The sequence below is a fragment of the Neolamprologus multifasciatus genome, chromosome 20 (genome assembly GCF_963576455.1).
Source record: "Neolamprologus multifasciatus chromosome 20, fNeoMul1.2, whole genome shotgun sequence".
In the NCBI taxonomy this organism is placed as follows: domain Eukaryota; kingdom Metazoa; phylum Chordata; class Actinopteri; order Cichliformes; family Cichlidae; genus Neolamprologus; species Neolamprologus multifasciatus.
The window spans coordinates 20,447,244-20,459,708 of NC_140458.1; the positions used below are offsets into that span (position 1 = coordinate 20,447,244).

The 12,465-nt window shown below is 38.2% G+C and overlaps 1 protein-coding gene across 1 annotated transcript in view; it reads left to right on the top strand.

The window, feature by feature from the left end:
• The first annotated feature begins 5,155 nt into the window (after nt 1–5,155).
• ntsr1 (neurotensin receptor 1 (high affinity)) overlaps nt 5,156–12,465 on the top strand; it is a 77,023-nt gene continuing 69,713 nt past the window's right edge. The window contains exon 1 of the mRNA XM_085145557.1: nt 5,156–6,008. Coding sequence (XP_085001683.1) covers nt 5,325–6,008 — 684 coding nt within the window. The 5' untranslated portion in view covers nt 5,156–5,324. The remainder of the gene's footprint in view (nt 6,009–12,465) is intronic.

The following is a 12,465-nucleotide window of genomic DNA, read 5'->3' on the forward strand; positions in this document are numbered from 1 at the left end:
GCAATCGTTTTTTGTGTGTGTGTGTGCTGGTTTTCATCTTTGCTTTGTGCAGTCAGCTTTGTATTCTACTAAAAGAAAGATATTAAAGATGTTTGTCCTTATTAAGGATTTGTGTCGGTTTGCGGGGTTGTATCTACAGATTTATGTTTGTTGAATGGTTATTATGAGACAGTGTGTTTCAGCTATTTTACAGAGTAACATGAAAGTAATGTAATGAGTAATATAATAAATTTTCCTGTGGTAGTTAAGTAGGGTACTGGATTACTGTTAAGAAACATGTTCTGCATAATATGTGTAATAATTACTTTTTAAAGTAATGACTCCTACATTGATCACAACAAATAGGGGAAATACCTCAATAAACATGCAGAAACATTTGATCCACAGCATGCAATTAATTTGCATGAATGTAATTTCTTTATTGCTGCTTAGCAATGGCAGTTACTCAGAAAACAGAGCCACTAGGAACCCAATCACAATCAATAAGAGAATTAATGAGGAATCGAATCGATAATTAATATCTATAATGGAATCGGAATAGCTAAATTACCTATTCCCATCGCCTAATGAAGTTGCAGAAATGATCCAGCAAGTTGAGAGTGCCAGGGGTGATTTATGACACAGGAATACCAGCAAGATAGTAGTGAGACCTACCATGATGTATGGTTTGGAAACAGTGACACTGACAAAAAGACAAGACGCACAGCTTAAGGTAACAGAGGATAAGACAAAGTTAAAGAGACAAAGCTGAGAAGGATAAAGAAGACAGAGAGTGGATATAATGGGCAAAGGATGTTGAATATGGAGCTGTCAGACATAAAGATAAAGAGGGATGGCTGGTTGGTTTGACAGAATAGGATGGTATGGATACAGTGAGGTGGAGGCAGATGTTCTGCTGTAGTCACCCCTAAAGGGAACTCCTGAAAGATGATGTGCAAATTTAGGTTTGCTTGCAGCTTTCTGTAGCTTTTGTAAGAATATGCTGTATCTATGATGTAGTGGTAAGATCTGGCTCTTTTCAAAGATTCTGGTCTTTTGGCTTTTTTCCCACGTCAGAGCCTTCTATTTAATCTAATTTTACAATTATGAATGGTTTGTGTTTTGTGAAGAAATTTTTTCTTCAGTGTTTTCATAAAAACTAAAATTTTATGCATATGCAACTGCCAGGTAGAAAATACATGGATTTTAAGGCCTGGAAAAAAAGTTTTAAATCTATTGTCCTCCATAACGGCAAATGGTTGAAAAAATAAATGTAATTTTATCTTTGCATTTTCCAATACCAGTGAAATGCAGTCAGATGCTTCTTTTCATGTTTCACTCATTTCATCACTTTTTAGTGAAAGTAATGTTGAAAATATTGTTATTTTCCCAACATGCTGTCTCTGAAATTTTTAAGATGGGTCAATAAAGGAATTACACCAATGTGCACATTAATAGACAGGAAAACATTCAAATCCTTCGAGAATCTACAGAGACAATTTGGACTGGATAAATCAGATTTATTTAGGTATTTTCAATTAAGACATTTTTACAATACAGAAATTAGGAAGAAGTTCTTGAGAGAAGGAAGCCATATAATAGAAATAATAACAGGTGCATATAAAAATCCTCCATCAAGAATTTTATCGAAATTATATAATGGTCTGCAAAATTTGAATAGGAATGAAACATTATATATCAAACAAAAGTGGGAATCTGAATTACATCTTGAGTTGTCAGAGGATGACTGGCGATCCGTATGTCTCACACAGCATAATTCCACCAGCTCTAGACGATGGAGAGAATATGGCTGGAAAAATGTGATTAGGTTCTTTATTACTCCTTATATCAAAAGCAAGCAGCTGAAAACACCCCAACGATGCTGGAGATTATGTGGAGACTTGGACGCCAATCATTCTCATGTGTTTTGGAAGTGTAAAAATATCAGACCTTACTGGGAAAGCATTACAGTAACAATGAAGAAAGTGCCGTGGGTATGACGTGCCATGTGAGGCACGAGTAATGTATTTTGGAATATGGGAAAATGTAACAAAGGAGGAGCATTACTTGTTTAAAATTATGTTGTTGTCAAGCAAAACGGTAATAACAAAAAACTGGCTGAAAAGTGACCCTTTAAAATTGGAAGAATGGACTGATGTAATCGAGGACATATATATAATGGAGAAAATGACCTACACTTTGAGACTGAAATCTGACAAACACTGAAAACAGTGGACAAAATGGATAGCCTATAAGACTCACTCAGCCCCATAAGACAGGGACCTCTCCTCCTTGTTTTTTTTTTCTCTTCCACAGATTAGGTGTCCTTTATTCCTTTTAGTTTGTTTCTTTTGTGTTCCTTTTTCATATTTTTGTTTGCATGTACTATAAATTTGGAAAAAGAACAAATAAAAAGTTTTAAAAAAAAGAAAATATTGTTATTTTCCCAACATGCTGTCTCTGAAATTGCTGCCCACCTTCCTTCTTTCACATAATGGTCTGTCTTTGCATGTGATTGGCCACATGGTATGGCAATCAAAACAATATCCCATCCCTACATGCATGAGTTCTCAGTAGGGTAGGCTAAAGATGTGGCTCTCCCTGGCTGGAGTCAGCTCTTGTCATTCGCTAGAAAGAATCGACTCTTAGAACCAGCTCATTCACAAACGACACATCGCTACCATTATGGCACCTTCACATTTGTTTTCTCTAAGGTTCTATTTTCTTTTTCATTCCTTTCTGCCTGTGAACTAAGAGTAGGGATGCCATGGAAGACTGTCAGATTTTAAAACGTTTCCCTGCAATACTCTCTAGCAGAACATATTTGCTTCATTTTTTTAACTGTAGCTGTGGATAAAATATACATATGTCTGACAAAAAATTGGGGTGGCTTTCACACCAGTTTTATTGTGCCCAAATTTTACTGAGAGACAGCAACATAAGATACTTACAATATAAGTCACAGGGGCACTGCTAAAACTTTTTTTTTTTATTATTATTAAAACTAAGAAGCTTCTCCTTACAATTTAATGTTGACACACTGTTTTTCCTTTAAAACAAACCTAGGGTAAGTGACTGCCTAGAAATTGTACATGATTCAAATCTGTTTACTAAACATTATAAAAAGGAATTAGCACTATTAGTATTTTTGCCTGTTATTACTATTGGATTGTTATCTTATATCACACCAGTAAAATGTGTTTTACAAAAATAGGAGAAGAAGAAAAATATATTTTTTCCACAAACAGTTCAATATTCAATCAATCAATATTATTCTTTAATTTGGTGAATTTGGAAAAAAAACACATACAGAAATGTGAAAAAGTCTTGAACCACCCCTCATGTCTATATTTTGCTCTCCCCCACGGTGTAAATTAGCCTTTATACATGTTTCATGTTTTTCATGTCCACTTTAAATTGCATCATTAGGCACCTTAGTATCAGCAAGGTGATTCCCAAAGAGCTAATACCTGAAAATTTGTCTGAAAGCATGCTGTGCAGTATGTCCATATAAATTTGAGGAAACTGGACAAGTGGAGGTCAAAAGGATAAGCGGTGAACATTATCTGAAAGTCGTGTTATTAAGCAGTATGAAATAAGGTGCAAAAGACCTGACACAGCACTGGAGACATGCATCTAACCCTAGCCCCTCATTTGATCCACCTACTGTTTGCTGAAGCCTTATCAAAAATGGTCTCAGTAGAAACATGGCTGTTAAGAAGCCAGTAGCAAGTCAGAAGCAACATGTCTTATGAAGTGATTAAACAAAATTTGAAATTTTTGGTTCAAATTATCATTAAGGATGAGGGGAGGAGAATGGTATCACAGTGTGTTTCTATAGTGCGTAACATCAGATTTTGATTGACTATGCAATTTCATCTGGAAAGCATCTGATTGGCAACAGTTTCAATTGTCAGTACAATGGTGACCTAAAACAAATTGTCAGTGCGGAAAAAGCAGGTCTGGATACAAAAGCATACATCAATCATGAGCTGGCCTCCCAGATCCTAGACCAACATAACATTATTGAAGCAATGTAGGATCATCCTGACAGAGAGCAGAACAAAAGGCAGCCAACATTTCCATGAGCCTCAAGAACTATTCCTGAAGCCTCCTTAAAGAAATTACAGGAAAGCTGCCTAAGAGAGTGTTGAAGCACAAAGGTGATCATGCCAAATGTTAACTTTCAAGCCTGTTGCAACTGTAAAAATATATAATTGTTTTCCTATCAAAATATACAGTATTAACTTCCAGGTCCTCCTCATTACTTGCACCATGCTGAATGTTGCATGTTGGGATTTTTCCTTTCCCCCTTTTTTAGACAAATGACTATGAAATTATATTTTTAGAGAAATATTATTTTATGAATCCCACAAATCTTAATCATATAACTAAAACAATAGCCACTGTTAACCTCTTAAGCCCCAAGCCTAACTGATCTCCTGCCTTTTGCCCCCGTATCAGGGGGCGTTGGGGCTTAAGAGGTTAAATAATTCACTGGTTCTATTTCTATTCTATACATTTGTATTGATTTGTAGGGGACCCAGGGCAGCAACCAGAAAGCTATGTTCTGTTTCATCAGAGTTTGGAGGGTGTCATGGACAGGTTGTTGATGCTCAGCAGAGTCACACAACAGAAATTATCTTGCAACACATAAACAATGCTTTAAAGCCTTATATAATGTATGAGCAACACATGAGCACCCAGGTGTGAGGGAAAACTGAAATGATATGCATAAAAGAACATTAAAATCTTTAGATGTACAACTTTGTGATAAACAATGTGGGAAAAATGAAAAAAGAGGTGAGCCTACTGCTGTGAAATAACCATTAGAATCATTTTCTCCTTCTTGTCCAAAGGAGTTCACACTGGGAGTGGATCATGAGCATAATCATTATCTGGGGCCCAGAGTAAAGTCTGGTACCCTGTTGTGGAGTCTCCGACTTACACATAACATCATTTCTTTCTGTTTGTAAGGCTGACTGAGAGAAGAAAGAGGACAAAAGCTTCTTGGAGAGAAAGTTAAGGGTTCAAAATAAAATAACAGAGAAAAACAGCGAAGAAGAAAAAATTATATTAGAAACCATATTTGAAATTAAATTCCTTTAATTCGTGATGCGTTATTGCATCGCACTGTTTGTTTCCAAGGTGAACCATAAACGGACAAGATGGAACTAACGGACAAAGTGAATGGCCGTGCGTCATCGCAGCAGCACCAATAAGCGAGCACGCCTTCTGTCGTGCCAAATTATAAAGGGTGGTCTCCTCTGACTTAAACCAGAGCGAGTCGCGACGGCTCATATCCACTCGGCTTGCTCAGTTGTACCTTTTCGTTCCATACCTTCATGAAGAAAAGCAGAATGGATTTAAACTTCACGCTCTCGGGGAGCGACTTGATCGGCTTTGGCTCGTTGGCGCAGAAACTTTTTGCGAATAACTCACTGCCTCCATTTGATAACAGCACCGTCGGTCCCACAAGTAATGAGGAGGACCTGGAAGTTAATACGAATGTGTACGCAAAAGTCATTGTCACTATCATTTACTTGGCTCTGTTCGCCATAGGCTCCCTGGGCAACTCCATCACCATTTATACCCTGATTACCAGAAAGACGCTGCAGAACCTCCAGAGCACCGTACACTATCACCTGGCCAGTCTCGCCGTGTCCGACCTGCTCATTCTGATCCTCTCCATGCCCATTGAGCTCTACAACTTTATCTGGTTCCATTACCCATGGGTGTTCGGGGACGCCGTGTGCAGGGGTTACTACTTCCTCCGGGACAGTTGCTCTTATGCCACCGCGCTTAACATCGCCAGCCTGAGCGTGGAGCGCTACATGGCCATCTGCCACCCGTTCAAAGCCAAGAGCATCATGTCCCGCAGCCGCACCAAGAAACTCATCAGCACCATGTGGCTCGCTTCCTTCGCTCTCGCGACACCGATGCCCTTCATCATGGGCCAAGGGATGCGTAACGGCGAGAAGATATGCACCACTGTGGTCTCTCCGGTCACGGTGAAGACCGTGCTGCAGGTGGGTGTCGTGGAAAGCTTTTATTATCGCAATTATCGGTCCCCACTGTGGTTTCTTTAGGCATCGAGACAAAGTAAAAATCTACAGTACAAGTAGTACTTGAGCCACAAGTAGTAGGTGAGACGGCTGCGAGGGATCCTTCTAAACATGTGGGAGTGTGTGCTGTAGCGCTTTAAAGAACAGGGCTTTACGCGCAACTTCGCCTTTACCATTATCGTCTATGCCCACTTATATATGTTGTTGTTGTTTCGTCGAGAAAAAAAACTAAATGGTGGCCTGCTCATGAAAACATTTTAGTTATTAAACCGTGTAGGGTCAATGAAGTCTGTCAAAAACAGTGTTTTCCTACTGCAAGCAAATGATCTGCAAATCAGCAAATAATTCTTTTAGTCAAATTATTTAAACTATCGCGTCCTCAGTTTTTTTATATTTATATATATCTGTTGAAAATAAACATTTGGTGAACAAATTCACTAAAGCCCAAATCATCTTCACATGTGAAGAAAGCACAGCATGTATGCCGCTACAGATGTCATTGTCTGTGTTGGCTCACTTTCTTCTTTGTTTTTAAGCTGGTAGAGTTCGAATGATTAGAGATTCATTCATAAACACACTTGAAAGTCAGATTATAGCTATATTTTTTTCATACAGAGCACCAGAGATTTGACCATTACAGTTTATGCAAGCTGTGAAAATGAACAATACATAAATAAAAATGATCATGTTCCAAAGATATTCTATTTCTTGAAATGCTTCTTGTAGAAATAATATCAGACCTTGACACTGAATATTGGCAAACTGAATATTTTAAGGGTGGAAGCACCCACAGAACTGCTGTAGGTTGCTTTCATGTTGGGAACTAGCCGTCTTAGTAATACATTATGCACTCTGTGATGGTGACAAGAGAAGAATATGTCACTTTACCTTCATTCATACAGTCCATGTTATAATTTGAATTTGAATTTATTTATTTAAAAGGGACAGTGCAGTTAAACATAGTTCAAGTGCAAGACATGAGACTGATGTACCGCACATAGGTTTATAGCTACTGCTATACAATATGATATAAAAGCACAGGAGGACACTAAGGGAGTATTCTTTTTGAAATTCAACTCATCATCACAGCAGACTAAATAACACCACGAAGTACAGGTACTGCCAAGGAATAAGAAAAGAAATAGCCACTTCCCAAATTGCTAGAGAACTATAAAATAGAGCAAAATGACAGCATAAAACAACATAAAGCACAATCCTATACACAACCCCCTGACCATACCAGTTACAAATATAATTCAAAAAGGGTGTTGCTGTTCGTTTTTCTTTCTTTAAGGAAGTACAGCAGTTGAAATTATAAGTTACAGCATGCGGGACCTCAATGTGAATCGGTGGTCTGTTTCACAAAAAGATTGGGCCTGTAAGCGGGCATTACAGTTTTATACCACAACAAAAACAAGTATTATTACGACTATCTTCTTCTGGGAAACTGTCTTCTCCCCTGCGGATCTTCTCCTCCACTCCGTCCACGTCTGACCTCATCTACCATCTGCTCCTTTTCTGGAAAAAGATAGAGAAAGGAAAACACCTCCCTAACCTAACCTTACTGCATTAATATTATCTAACAATTCTCAGCCTACTGATTCTACGTATTATCTAAGACATTCTGTTCGGACTCCCTTGGCCCGGAAAAATATCAGCTAGATTCTAATGATGTGTAAGCATGTTTGCAGAGTCCCTCTGCAGCTCTATATGTCAGTCTCAATAATTCAATTCAATCATAACATTGAATTAATGGTTTTGACCCTTATTACATGTGAAATGTCACAATGTCAAATGTGAAATTTGACATGCATAATGTGAAACTTATCAATGATGGCCAGCTGTCTGGCCTCAAACCATGACATTACCACCACTGTGTCGCATTTAACCCATGCAGCCCTCAATCCAATGTGTCCCCATTAAATTGGCTCTCAACCACCAAAACTTTGAGAATCATAGCTTTAAACTCTGTGAAATTAATGGTAATGGACAGGGACACAAATTAGGGCTAAATATCATGGTTCTGTTTTCTTGAGCAAATGTTTGAAATGCCAGAGAAGAGAAAATGCCTTAAGTGCCTCAGTCCATGGACTATGTGCATTGTAGGCTGATCTGTGTCTGACAGTAGTTACCCTAGGAATAATCTACAAGTGCCTTATGGCAGTTGTCCTTTGAGCTCTGGATGTGTAGGTGACTGATAGAAGTCAAGACAATGAGCTTTTACTGAGAGCGCAGCACCCACATCTAATGAAAAGATATTTCTCAAAACTGTCTCCAGGCCTTCCCACAGAGCAACAAGCTTAGAGGTTGTGTAAGTGATTAGGCCAGTCTCCCTTCGCTTGACAGTCCACATACTTCACATTGACTGAAAACTTGTTGAGGTTGTGGAGAAAAGCGATTTTGGTTCCAGTGTAATCATTAGCGATCATCATGGTTAGTGCCCCCTGCTTCTCTGCATCATGCTGAATATATTTTTCCATATCTGTTTTTCTGCTCTTTTGATGTCCTTCAATGTCTCATTTTTTGTTTTTTCTGTTTTCATCACTCCTGCATGACTAACTGAAGCTGTGCCAAGGATAGAAATTGTTATCTTGTATTGCTTTCATTCAGGCTATAAGTGAGCTACGCTGCATTAAAAAGTCCACATTTTCCACACAGTTCTCTGTAGAAATATAAGTTGGGGTGGTGGGGTCTGGCAGCAAATGGTATCACACAGTCGAATTGCTACAATAACATTTTGAGTGTTTGTGTACATATTCTCTTTTGTCCATCTATGATACACTGCTGCAGTAGAGGGTCACCGCACGCTCGGTCTGTTTGGACAACAGTGCAATACTCTGAGGGGAAAGAAAGGGTGTGTGTGTGTGTGTGTGTGTGTGTGTGCGTGCGCGGTTGCATGAGAAAATTGAAGAGAAGGAGAATGATGAAGTGGTCAGAGAGTGAGGAGGAAGCCAGAAGGGTGATTAATAAGAGGAGCATGGCTCTAACTCTGCTTGGGTTAGGAGTTCAGTCCTCTTAAAACTGCAGCACAGTGAGTTAAACTGTACTTTAAATGGCAAATACAAATAATGCAGGACTCCTGGATCTGCTTCTTAAAACTGTCAAACAAAATCTCTCAAAAATGTTAAATATTTTCTATACTTGTACTAATATTTAACTAAGATGTTAGTCCTTGTTGGCATTGTTCTCTCACTAGAGCTAACAACAGCTTACAAATGTGTTGGATATGGTGTTGTTCCTACAACATTAATGTCATTCCAACTGACCGATCAAGTTGGATCAGGACTGGGAAAATGATTTTCCTTCATGGCTTTCTCACATGGCTTACACTGTTAAAGGATCAATTTCAACAAAGCATTAAAAACATATCATTTAGTAAATGCTGGTATGTTCTAGACACACCAGGTGTCCTTTAGCAGCAGTGCATTAGTGAGAAAGTGCTCTCTTCCAACTCCTTATTTTTTTTAGTGCAAAGGGTAGCTGCTGCGAAGGTGTATGTATTTATACTGAACTTCCTCACCAAGTAGTTCTTAGTTCCTAAACCTAAGCAGCGAGTAAGAGTGAAAAAGACAGTAAAATCAAGTGCAAAACACATGAGAAGGAGACTTTATTATTTTACTTTATTCCACAGCCACCATTGCAACGTCCTTATGCGGCCTTTTCACATCTCTAACATGAGGACTTCCTCTCAGTGCCATTTAAAATGCTTTTTTTGTCTTTTTTATAACAGAAATGGCTGAAGATTCTATTCTATTCTGTTCTGGTGACTGTTTAAAATAATTTATTGTCTCATCTCAGTCTTGATCTTGCCATGTCAAAATAAACACAGCAATTTCTGCCATGTAGCAAAGTTTAATTCTAAAAGAACTTTGGGTTGGTTATGAAAGCATTTAAAACAACAGAGGCGCTGTATCATTTCTACAATTTAAAAATTAAGAAAATAAAAATAAAAAAGGGAATGCAATGGGGGAAGCACCAGTCCTGATCTAGTGAGGCTGTAGTTTGGGTATGTAAGGTGTTGTGGAGATGGACTAAAGCAAAGGACACTTGAGGCGTTTACTTCAAAATGGGATGTGGGCTTATCTAGCTACGTTTGGTGTTAACCCTGACTTTTTAGTACTACAAAGGCAGTTCAGGTCTAACTTATACTGAAGGAACTGACCTGTTCCAGAGCGGATAAGACATGAACTGGTATAATATCAGTGCATACTGACCAGTCAACTCTCCAGAAAACAAAGTCACCATTCTTGGAAGAATTTCGGATCTGTGTGCACGGACAGTGGGAGGATCCAAAGTTTTGGCTATACTGAACGTTCTTTGTAGTACTGGTTCCTAGTATGTAAGGGCCCCTACCCTGTACCTTGACTGCCAACTAAAAAAAGCAACAGGTGTGCAAGGCTAGAATCCAATAGAGTAGTTATATTTTATCAATCAGTCATTTTGACCTTTTATCAATTACTTGAAAAAGCTACCCGAGAAACAAATATTAGCTGGGTAAACTAATAGTACTCTGCTAGATCAAAGTTACATACAGATGACAAGAGAATTATTGCCCCCTGTAGAACTGGCAGATTTCATATGTGAAAAAGCACCATGGCAGCATGTATAATTAAACTTCCTGTACCTGAACAAAGTGGATTTTAAAAAGATAACAGCCACAATATTTGGACATATTTGGACCATTAATATAAGTAATTAATTTATTAATTAATTAATATAGTAAGAAAACACAAATGATTTCCAGAATGTTCTTGATGTTTAGTTGGTTTTCTTCCATCATAGAGGAAAAAGAACTGTAAAATGTGTGTGTATGTGTGTAAAATATGCAAGGTAAATGTAAGATGGGGAGAGAAATCTAAATGTGCAAGGATGTGAATTTGTTTTTGTTTTTTTTATTTCTTAATTGTTGCAGAGCGTGAGGAGCCTGAAAGTAAAGAAGACATTCTAGTGTAGCAGGGATTCATCTATATGCAGTATTGTAGTGCAGTGCTGCTGTGTGAACTGCTCCTGGGCTGGTATACCTGTGAGCATGTTTACTGCTATTGCACTGAGTGGTCTCAAGCTGTGAGGGAGTGGGTTACTCAGGGTCTCATTGTTAGTGCAGGAGATTGAATTTAACCTGACCAATTCATGGAGGGAGAAGGATGTTTACATTCTTTTTTCTGCTTGACTGAAATGTTCCTTTCACTGTGTGTTTTTTCCTGCATTGTTAATCGGGGTGTAGTTTTATTTTTCCTTTCCAATAACTGTGGCTCGCAATATTACTTGCATTAGTAATGTCTGGCCACTGTACACATTTTTATGGGCTTTCAAAGTTCAGTACACATGCTGTTTCTTTAAATAGATCTTGAGTGTGAAATAACACTTTCAAATGCATAAAAAATGCAAGAAAACAAGAACAAAATGTTTAACACTTCACGATCTTTCAAATTGAAGGTTTTAGTCTTTTTAGTTACAAAAAGAACATTTAATTCTATACGTTACCCTATTTCAGAAAGCAGATTTAGAAAAACATGAAAAGATTACTATGTCAAGCCTAAAAAACTCCAGGTTTTCTCTTACACAAAGTCACAGTTAGGTATTTGTTTGGTGTTATATTTCACATGAGAGTATTTATAAATAAACAGTCATGAATGGTCGCTGGACAATGCCGATTTATTTTCAGCTAAGAATCAAATACACTATCTACATTTCTAAAACTTTGTGACTTGTGGACAAGTTCCCTGCTGCTGAACCATTTACTCTGTGTTGCTGCTTACATAAAATTAATCTGTATAGAGTTCAAATACACAACACACTAATTAGCCATGAATCATTTTTTGGTGCGTAATCAGTCACAATGAAGGAAAAATTCCTGTCACAGCTGGAATCTTGAAGATGTGACTGAAATGACTTTCAGTCACTATACAGTGGGGCAAAAAAGTATTTAGTCAGCCACCGATTGTGCAAGTTCCCCCACTTAAAATGATGACAGAGGTCAGTAATTTGCACCAGAGGTACACTTCAACTGTGAGAGACAGAATGTGAAAAAAAAATCCATGAATTCACATGGTAGGATTTGTAAAGAATTTATTCGTAAATCAGGGTGGAAAATAAGTATTTGGTCAATAACAAAAATACAACTCAATACTTTGTAACATAACCTTTGTTGGCAATAACAGAGGTCAAACGTTTACTATAGGTCTTTACCAGGTTTGCACACACAGTAGCTGGTATTTTGGCCCATTCCTCCATGCAGATCTTCTCAAGAGCAGTGATGTTTTGGGGCTGTCGCCGAGCAACACGGACTTTCAACTCCCGCCACAGATTTTCTATGGGGTTGAGGTCTGGAGACTGGCTAGGCCACTCCAGGACTTTCAAATGCTTCTTACGGAGCAACTCCTTTGTTGCCCAGGCGGTGTGTTTTGGATCATTGTCATGT